This window comes from Belonocnema kinseyi, chromosome 3, assembly GCF_010883055.1.
Source record: "Belonocnema kinseyi isolate 2016_QV_RU_SX_M_011 chromosome 3, B_treatae_v1, whole genome shotgun sequence".
NCBI lineage: Eukaryota > Metazoa > Arthropoda > Insecta > Hymenoptera > Cynipidae > Belonocnema > Belonocnema kinseyi.
Window position 1 is genome coordinate 31,337,763 of NC_046659.1, and position 11,234 is coordinate 31,348,996.

General features: G+C 31.2%; 1 protein-coding gene across 1 annotated transcript in view; it reads right to left on the reverse strand.

The window, feature by feature from the left end:
• LOC117169174 (transcriptional regulator ERG homolog) overlaps window positions 1–10,966 on the reverse strand; it is a 385,473-nt gene extending 374,507 nt beyond the window's left edge. Inside the window, exon 1 of the mRNA XM_033355398.1 lies at window positions 10,897–10,966. Within this exon, the coding sequence (XP_033211289.1) occupies window positions 10,897–10,909 (13 nt within the window). The 5' untranslated portion in view covers window positions 10,910–10,966. The remainder of the gene's footprint in view (window positions 1–10,896) is intronic.
• Between the last annotated feature and the right edge of the window lie 268 nt (window positions 10,967–11,234).

The window sequence follows — 11,234 nt, forward strand, 5'->3', positions numbered from 1 at the left end:
ATATACAATCAACTCATTTACTGATTTTCATTTGTATTATACTTGTTTGATGATGATACCGAAAATTTTGTTTGTTTTTACGTATTTCTAACCGCTTGTAGGAGGTCGTTCTAGAAAGTTACAATTTTTATTTTTTTAAAGGAAATTATTAAGGGTTATACTTGTTAGGAGCAACAGATTCTAAATTTTTCAATTAAAAATAATTACTTTAATAATTACAAATTTTTCATTTATCAATTTCAATCTCGTTTATGAGCCGAAAAAGGTTCGACCATCTCATCCAAGACAAGGCTTGATTTGAGACAAGTAAACATCGTCTAACCAAGACAAGACTAAACTTGAGACAAGTACACGCCGTTTTAACTGTCGTGGCCATAAAAGTAAGACGAAGGCCTATGTCTCGACTCAGTTTTGAGACGCAGCCAGACATCGATGTCTTGGAGACAAACTCAAAACATAACAAAATCGAACTCAAGTCGAAGCATTTTTACTTGGAGACACTCCGAATCTGAAATCTCACTTGCTAGGCCGCAAGCAGACGGAGTGGGTCTAAAGTTAATTTAAATTAGAAATGTCGCAACAGTACTATAAGTGTTATTTTTCTTGTATATAGCGTTACTTTTTAATCACATAAATGAGAATATGTATTTAATATGATTTCCTAACGATTTATGTACTTTTATAATTGTATGGGCTGGATATATTCCATATAGTCATTTCCATCAACTTATACCCTGCACAAGCAACGCCATCTATTTTGCCGTGCATTGTTTAATAAATTTGGCCATCCCCCTACACACAGAAAGAAAATCATTCACTCAATATTTTGTATGACAATTAAAAAAGCAGAGGGTTTCTTCGGACTTTTATTGTTTAAATTCTTTGTAAAGGGCTTTGTGGATAAAGAAAGTTTGTATTGCCTTCATCCATGTATTTCTGTAGATACGGTTGCAATACGGAACAATACGGTATACTTTTTGCAGATACCAAAGAAGTTACAGGTCAATAATGTCTTAAAAATGAAATAATTTTCTGTATGCGAATTTTAATTTTCTCTTGCATGTGTTTGACCTAAAGCATACTTCGAATAAGTATATATATCTACGATCTTAATTCAATATTGATGAAAACTATAGGTACTGCAGATATTTGGCACGCTGTTGCATTTCTTCCTTTCACTATAAATGATATTTCGTGAGACATCAATGTTTTTAATATAGGAAAACTTCAATATTTTGTTTATAACAGAATTGTATCAAATCACTCTGAAAATTGATAAATAACATTGACAATTTCAACCATTTTCACAACTGTTAATGTAATTGTCTATTGCCGCCAGCGTTTTTATCTCAACTTACGATGAGGGGAAATTAAAGTTAATTGATGAGGGAAAGTGTTTCAAGCAAAAGTTCAAATATTTTTAGGAATTTCAAAAGAACAAAAAATAACTTAAAATATTTAAAAAATACTTCAGAAGACTGAAAATATTATAAGAGGTTTAATGAACCTTAAAGTGGGCTTAAAGGATTTCAAAGAATTTCTAAGTATGTCAAGATATTAAAAAAGGTTTTAAGAAATCTCAAAGAATTTCACGGGATCAAGAGTAGTTGACCGCTCCGACGGAACAAGTAATTTCATCGGAAATGTGCTAAATGCAGTTTATTTCTAGTATTTATTTTTTTATTATAAAACCCAACAATTCGAAACGAACCATCAACAATGCGACAATATACGTATCGTATAGCATATAACGTGAGCTCAAAATAACTGGAAATGATTTTGTTATGAGTTTGAAATGTTATGCGTGAAGGTTAAAAGTTCTTTGATGCCCCCAATTCTTGTCAAATATTTAGAACAAAAGCAATAATCTGAAAAGCGTTAACAAAATTCTCATTTATATTCTGCAGTGCAACATACGGGTGGAATTATCTTCCAAATTTACTGTGAATTTCAGAATTTATAACGTGTGTACCGGGTTTGAAAAATTGTGTGGCGCTGTACTGTTTATAGTTCGCCATGAGTCGATATTGGCATGCCACAAGCTAACAGTCAAGTGACTTTTTACATAAAATTCTAATATATAGAGATTTCGCAGTGAAATGAAAATAAAAATTAAAGTTTTTGTACACAAAAAATGAAAAAATGAGTTTCCGAAAATCTTGTACATACGCCAGGTATCAAACTGTTGATGTAACTTCATATTATGTTGCTGTAACTTTGTCCTGTCTCCACTCAGCCAGGTAAAAATTAAAAACTTTTTCATTTTTATCGGATATGAATTTCAATTCATTACATCATAATATTTATTTCTAATAATTTATACGTTAGGCCTATAATTATCACTTACTCAAAGAATAATAATTAAAATAAATTAAATAACTCATTTATGCTAAAATTTGATTTTCGAGAATGTTATAAATATAATAATTGTATTATACATATAACATTATGATTATTATAAATTGAATATAAATTTAATATAACTTTACTATGTTATTCAATGGAAAAAATGTTTTCAAACAATCTTTAATGACAATTGTTTTTAAGAATGCAGTTTGTATATTAAGATTTTAATCATCTTCAATAATAATTATTGATATTATTGATGTAGGTTTTTTTGACCTGAGAAATTAATTAATAATTGAGATGTTATTGGTTTTGTCTACTGGTCGTAATAAATATTATGAAAATATTTATTAATCTTAAGATTGTGAAAAAACTGCTCTCTAGCTCCGTTGGGATATGAGACCAGGTCCTTCAAATTGCCGGTCTGATGCTCTAACAACTGAGCTACGGAGAGACGATAACATTTTCTTCCTAACCTTCTTTCAAGCTGAATGTTAACGTCATTTCTTATAATTGTAAGATTTTTATTACTGAACATGAAGTCATATTTTATTATTGATGTATGTTTTTTTTTGACCCGGGAAATTAGTTAATAATGTAGATGTTATTGGTTTTATCTACTGGCCTTAGTCAATATTATTAAAATAATAATTATTCTGAAGATTTTCACTTCTTTTGGTAGCTTAGTTGGTAGAGCATCAGACGGACAATCTGAAGGACCTGGGCTCATATCCCAGCGGAGCTAGAGAGCATTTTTTCACAATCTTAAGATTAAGCAATATTTTAATAATATTGATTAAGACCAGGAGACAAAACCAATAACATCTAAATTAATAATAATTATTGCTTATTATCTTAAATATGTAATAGTGTAAATTTAATTATATCTCGAGCATTTATGCAATTTTGTATTGTAATTTCCTAAATCTTATATTTACAAATTAATATTTTCTGAATTCATTTATGTAATTTTGGTTTCAGTCGAAACTGTGATTTTGTATAGAAATTAGCGAAAATCTGGAAAGTTCTCATATATTAAAATTCGTAACAAACTCCTAAATAGCACTTTGACTGGTACGAGGGTGCAGAAAGGTTTGAATCAAATGCGTAGAAAAACTAGACTGTGTCGGTGTAGCACCAGGCTAGTAATGTGGGAATAGAACAGGCTTGAGAGAAACTGTACTGGCTTTAGCATAATTCAAGAGTGCCACGAAATTTTTCCCGACCGGTACCGCTACTTTTAGGCTAGGTATCTTAATTTTTCGCTTAATTGAAATCTGTTACTTAACACACAGTATAATTGATGTTTATCAAGAAAAAATATTATGCTTTATTTAGAATTAAAAATTACGACGAAACTTACATTTAATTTGTACGAAGGCAAATTTCCTGATTTTTATAAGAGTTGATCAATATACATGTATATGCAATTTAATATGCAGCCTCTTAATGAATAATTCATAGACCGAGTTTTTAGAATATACGAATGTATATAAAATGTATATTTACATTGCAAATATTTGTAACACTGTAATTATTATCATAGTAAAAATTGGAGGCTCAAACTTGTTGCGGATCAACTTTTTCCCATTCTTCGAATTAAAAATTGATCAATTTAATCCTTTCTTCTTACTTGGATTATTTAACACTATAAATCCTTATAAGGCAATGCTGATTTAAACTTCATTTTAAATTTAGCTGCATTTTAAGAAATTTGAGAAAAATTGTTAATTTTGAACCATATAATGTCAATCCTGTTGTACGTAGCTCATTTTATTCCCGAAAATCGGTTAAGATAAAAACTCTATATTTTCCTCTGATCATTTAAACTTTAGAAATCACGAATAAAAAAATTATTGGACTGAGTATAAACATAGCAAACGTGCATTATCTGATTTCAATTATTTCTATGAACAAAATTGCCAACACAGCAACTGAAAAACAAGTGACTTATGCGAAATGAAATTTGAAGTGGTGGAAAAAATCGAAACTTAAAACGCGTTGAACACGTTTAAACGCGTTGAGCCGAGACAAGCTTATTATTATGACGAGTCGAATCAAAAGCAAACATTAAATTTGTGTACAGCTTTTTTATTGACTTCTATATTTTTTGCACACTCCAAATGTATAAATATGTTTATTGGGAACAAGTGAACTAGGAAAGAAATGCAATAAGAGCAATCTATGTTTTCGGACTACGTTCGATATATAACAATGTTATTGATCAATATCAGTGTTGCTATCCAATGCCGATTGAAATTACGTTCTGAAAGTTTGAGAAAATTATGGAAAGATCATCCGCTACATAGAAGAGAAAGAATTGTTCTATCTTTATATCTTTAAGAAATCTAGGATAGATGGGGGCCCAATCGATGGAGCTTTAACGCTTCTACACTGAAAGAAATTTTATAATAATACTTGATATTTCAATATTCATAATTGAGATAGTCGATACGATTTAGGGAAATCGGGTAAATATAAAAATTAATTTCAGCGTAATTACGAAACTTTACAATTAGAATATTAAAACTTACTATCTTTAGAACAAGAATTGGTATATTCAATAGCAAAGATTGATTTTTTATGTATTAAAACGCAGTCGAAGAGAAAGTGAAAGGTAATAAGAGATATTTTTATTTTCTGTGATAGACACTAACAGAAATTGTAATCTTCAGTTGAGGAAATTGCAAAATACTGTATCAAAAAATTCGAATAGCTCTGATAATATCCCGAGGTTAGCCGAATCCGACGATTGTACCTCATAGCCGAGCGCTCACGATGTGAATCGGAGAACTTCGTGTTCCCCGCTAAACTGGTCAAGATTCATGTATGGACACGTGTTTTGCAGTGTTTTGTTTTTAAGGCAAGAGTGATAATAATTGACTAAAGTACACATTTTTTTATGATATTCAACTTGCAAATTATACAAGTTATTATTTGAAAATTTCAAGGATTTTACCACTTAGCTTTTGAGCATTAGATTACAAAGCATTACTAAAGATTCTAGAAGATTTCAATATATTCTAAAGATTTTAAATATTTAAAAGGATTTTTGAACGTTTCACAAAGAATTATGAACGTTTTACTAAGATTTTATGGATTTGACCGATTGAAAAGAGGCGTGTACATTAGGGTGGTCCAAAATCATACCTGTTGAAATTTTTGTTTGGATTAGAGGGCCTTCCACGCCCCCCCCCCCTCCCATTTCATGTGGTTCCAGAAAAAAAATTCCCTCCAAGTTTTAGCTAAATCGGTTAATATTAAGACGTGATGCAAAGGCCCTGGAAATCAGAAAAGATTAACATGGGGAAATTTTGGTTTGCGGAACAATGGGATTCAGGTTTCTGGATTTAAACTTAACTTGCGGAAGATATTAAAAATTCGTTAAGGAGTCTCTAATCAATCATTTCTATTAAATTACATTAAATTTAGATGCCCCCGCCCCCTTTGTTAAGCCCCAAAAATGCCCCAAAAAAATGAAATTGACCTGTTTGCCAAAAATTTACACATAAATGCTCTGTTTTTCCCTTTTTTGCCATAAATTTTTTTTTTGTCAAGTGGAATGTTTGTAAGTATTTTTTATGTTTGATTGAACAATTGGATATTTTTGGAATTAATGATCTTTGTTTCAAGCATTTAGTATTTTTTTAACAATTAATTATTATTTCATTGTAAATTTTCCTTAAAAATAGGTATAAAACTCTATTAAAAAAAATTAGTTAGCTTTTTAGCTTATTATTAAATATCTGCGTCATATAGATACTAGTACCTTATTTTTTAATAAATTCTTATTTGTTTAAATAAATTTTATTCTTTTATACAATTTTTTTCGATAATAAATTTTGGATAATTCTGTTTTTTTTTTTGATTAATCTGGTAATTTTTCATTTTTGAGAGCAAAATATTGTGTTGCCATTTCCAGTGACGTTTAAAAAATACAAAGATTTCTAATTGCTTTGAGAATACTCAGAGCTATTCTGCGGGATCAACATAAACAAAAAAAAACCTACTTTGAGCATTCAGAGGACAAACGAGTGTGTCTACGGGGCTGATATAAACGAAAAAATTATAAAAATAATTTCAGAACGACAAAATTGAATGTAATTTTTATAGAATGCAGTTTTACTAAAAAAAATAAACTTTTCATGACCAATGTAAAACATTTTATGAACAAAAAAATAGTTATTTAAAGCATTGATCAACGTTTAAATATTTAACAATGAGCGATATACTTAACTGAATTGACACGAAAATTAGATTTTTGAATCACAATTTCCAATAAAAGGTTACATTAATATTTAGTAAATTTGTGAAACAATACGATAATGTTCTAGACAAAAAATGTTGCTCTTTACAATGACAAATTACCACAATAATAGCAGGAAAACAGAAATTTCAAACATTTATTTTTGAAAAAAATTGTATAAACAAACAAAATTTATTTAAACAAATAAGAATTTATTACAAAATAAGTTACTAGTATCTAAATGACGTCGATATTTAATACAACGGTATTTAAACAACGGTTAATTAGTTGAAAAATACATGAAAGCATTCCACTTGACAAACAAAAATAATTTATGGCAAAAAAGGGAAAACGGAGCCTTTGCGACACGTCTTAATATTAACTGATTTGGCTCAAACTTGGAGGGAATTTTTTTTCGGCAACCTCAGAAAATGGTGGAGGAGCTTGTGCTCTATTCGAAAGTCGGTTGTTTGCACCACCCTGGTGTACATCGCTAGTTTAAAAATATTTCACACCAATTTTACAAGGCTTTTTGATATTTCCTAAGATTTGAAGGATTTCAAACATTTTAAAAAGGGTACAGTACACCAGATTTCAAAGATTGTAAAACATTTGGAAGATTTGAAAATATTTCACTAATATTTCAAAGAATTCGATGTATTCAACGAATAAACAAAATTCACAAATATTTCAAAAAATTTCACAAAAGTTTCACAAAGATTTTAAATATTTCATAAAGATTGCAAGGCTGTCGAAGATTTGAAAATGGCTTTTACACCAGATTTCAAAATTTTCACAAAGATTCCGAACATTTCCAAAAATTGTAAAGCTTTTAAAAGATTTAAAAGATTTCATGAATAATTCAAAGACGTTAAACAATCAAATCAGGTTTTAACAAATTTGAGAAGATTTTAAACGTATCGATTATTTCAAACTAACACAAAAGGTTTCACAAACCAATTTTGAAATAAGCATTCACAAATACGTCATAAAAATTTTACAAAGATTTCAGGTACTTTAAAGATTGAAGAGATTTCAATCATTTTACAAACATTGAGAATGACTCCAAAAGAATTCACAGAAATTTGAAGATTTCACAAAGATTTTAAGTACTTCAAGAGATTTCAACGAATTCACAAAGAATTCAAAAGCTTTCAAAGATTTTATAAAGATTTCAAGGATTTCAAAGACAACTTGTGTTCGCAAAAAATGAGGAATTATTTTATTTATAGCTCTTTTTTCTTATAAATGGTTGACCTTGTAAATGTATAATAATATACTTGATTTATACAAAATTTTTATTAAGTTCAGGGCACCCACAATTTTTGTTTCAAATGAATGTTTCAAAGTCGATTTAGTAAGCACGATGCCGTTTCTCACAATTCTAAGAATTCTCACCATTTCATATATAAGGAATCTTCAAACCCCTTCTCACAGCGTGATTTGCGTGCGATGCGTGTTTATATGTGTATGTTTGCGTACTATGTATATAAGTGTAAAGGTTAAGTTAGTTACATCAGCGAATGTATATTCTACATCGTTATGTGTATAAATACTAATAATTATAATAATAATGTGCGTATTTATGTGCTATAATTGTGCAGTGTGAGTTGGTGGAGTTTTTCACGACGGGTTACGAACTTGTCGTTTTCGTATTTTCGACTGTCACATTTTTTTCGAATGACTCATTAATTTTAGTATAGTATTTAGCAAATTTCAGAATTGTTTATTATCTTCTTTTGAAATCCGCCGGAAAATCTAAGAAACGTTCAAAATTAACAAAGGGGTGTCGTTTTATTAAAATATTAAAAGTAAATTTTCTCAAAAAATGCACACATTTTTCGCCAATTTGTTGTGGTATTTTTACCTTCACAACGGAAATATCTTGAGAATTGTATGCAAGCTGAATAACTTTTGCGGCCAGGAGAATATTTTTTATAAATAAGAATTTTATCACTTTTTTCAGAAGCAACGACCAATACGAAAGAATGTTTACATGAAAGTGTGCACATCTAAAATAGTGCTACGAAAAATACCTCTTTCTATTTTGTGATATCATTCGTTGTTAACGAGAAAAATTAGAAAATTATATTTTCAGGAAAAAATTCGCACAGGCTCAAAAATAGTTTACGAATCATTTTTCTCGTAAACGATGCAAGATATTGCAAAAAGTGTTTTTCATAGAACTTCTTAAAACGTGCAAACATTTATGTCAACAATTTTTCGTATCTGACCTTTTTTGTGATAAATTCGATTTTATGAATGAAAATTCCTTCAGAAACAAAAAATATTTAGCCCGCGTGAAACTCAAAACATTAATTCTTTATGAAAGAAAAAATTCAACCAAAATTTGCTTAAAATCAAGGCCGAGCCAGAAAAAATGTTCGGGTACGGATATCAAGCAGCATACTCGCGCGCACTCAGGCAAGTATATGCCTATTTTGTACATGTTTTCAGAATTAAGGCCAAGGGGATCAAAACAAGTTGACCACCCCTTCAGCCCGGATACGGCCTTGCCTAAAATATAAGTGTGGGGTTTAAAAAAAAAGGTTTTTTAATAATTTCAGAAAGACCACCGCCATTTTATTCGCTTTGAAACTTTTTATACATTTCCGGCGCATTTTGAAAGAAGATCGTACACGCTTTAATTAAAAGGAATAAAACGATCATTTAATCAATTAGGTCAAAAGTTGTTGTCATATTACGTCCCCGAGAGGTTTTGCGGCTGAGTGTAGAACCGGTATAAAATGACATGGATTCGGTCATTAGTATCTCGCTGTCACCTTATTAGTTTCAGGCGAAACAACACTATAAAATTTGTTGTTAATAAGAAATTAGTCTCATATCGCTGCCTTATTACACACGCAGATAAAAGAAATGTAATATTTACTTATCAAGAATTTTCAAGGGTTTCTTGTAACCGTAACAGTATTAACTGCTCTTAATAAGAGGGTGAAAGTGTCAAAATCACTTAGCATTTCGCAAATGTTACAATGAAATGAAAATTAATTCAACGGTTATCCTTCAATAAAATAAACCTCTATTCCCTCATATTACATACTGCACGAAATGTAAAATCCACTGAACCGAGATTAAGATAGTAGTGCAGTGGACATTATCGAAAGATCGGTATATGCTACCGTTCCGATCGGTTTACTTAAATCGCCCCTAAAGTCGCAACGCAGCCTATCCGCGCGGAGCACCAGGTGAATTCACGACGCAATCGGCATTGAATGAATTTCATCACCTAAAAAACAATCCTTTTTGACATTTCTGTGACAGTCGTCAAATTCCTCCATATTCCCATTTTGCAAGGAAGGGGATTTATAAAAATAATACAATATTTTGGATGGCACAACTTATTCACAGATCGCGTACACTTGAGACTTTATTGGAGCAAGACGTATTTTTGTTCCGTGACTGTTTCAGTTGACATATAGATATGAGGTAAATGCTAGAACTTTTGTGTGTGCCGCGATGGCATGGTCGCGTATTCAGAAGTCGTTTCCGAGGTCACCACCCTTAGTTACAAATGCATTTCAAAATTATTTTACAGATCGCAAATCGCGTAATAGTGTAGTGGTTAAGACTACTGACTTGCGTACTTAGGTTCATGCATTCAAATGGCCCCCATGGCGTGCGAAATTTTAATCGTATTATAAGAATTATAATTTACAAATACCGGATAATTATAAGTATATCCGAAAATATGTATAAGAAATAACCGTGCGTTTATTTATCAATTATTTAATAGCAATACTTTTTCACAATTTATAGGGCTGTGTTAACTGTAGTCTACGCGAATAACATAATTTAGACCTCTTTATATTATTTGTTAAAGTGACATGATAATTCGTAATTGCAGCATCCAGGGACTGTACAGAATAGCGACTGGATCGGTAAAATCTACTGATCCGCAGGTCAGCACCACTTGACAATCAGTACTGGTAACCATCAATGATAGTCATATTTATTTTCCTATAATTGTAACGTTTAGTGAACTGTCGTGTTGTCCATATATACGTATTACGAAGATCGGTAGATTTAACTTGGTTTTCAGTAAAATGTAAGGTTCTTTTTTCTGCGTGCAGCCTCATTATATTACAATTCTTTTATTGGAAACGGGAACTCTGGCTAGGGCCTTGTTAGGGGCAATCTCTGCACGGGTAATTCAAAAACTAAACACTGTTTTTTTAATCTGGTACTAATGCCACAGTACTGCGGCGATTATACAAAAAATTAAAAGGACTAAAATAAATGAATATTGAACAAATTAATGTTTTCGCACACTTTGAATGACATACCGGCGAAAAGCATGGAGAGATTAGTGAAAGCTGTGGTACGTGGCAATTCGGCGGCGGTGGTCCCGCTGCCCTTGAGGTCCAGCATCGCGACGGTCGCGATGACCGAAACCGCACACCTCTCAGCCTTTATATCCTATATCGTTCACTGTACGTTCGTATGTATCACAAAACCGAGTCATCACCTGCACCTCACTCTGAACGATGACAATGAAAAAACTGAAATTTTTGACCTGGTTTCCCTCGTTCACTGTATGACCACCTTAAATACGATCATGGTGGAAGCTAACTCTGTATGACACTGGGAGAGCCGGTACAATTGTGCGAGTTTCTGGATTGAA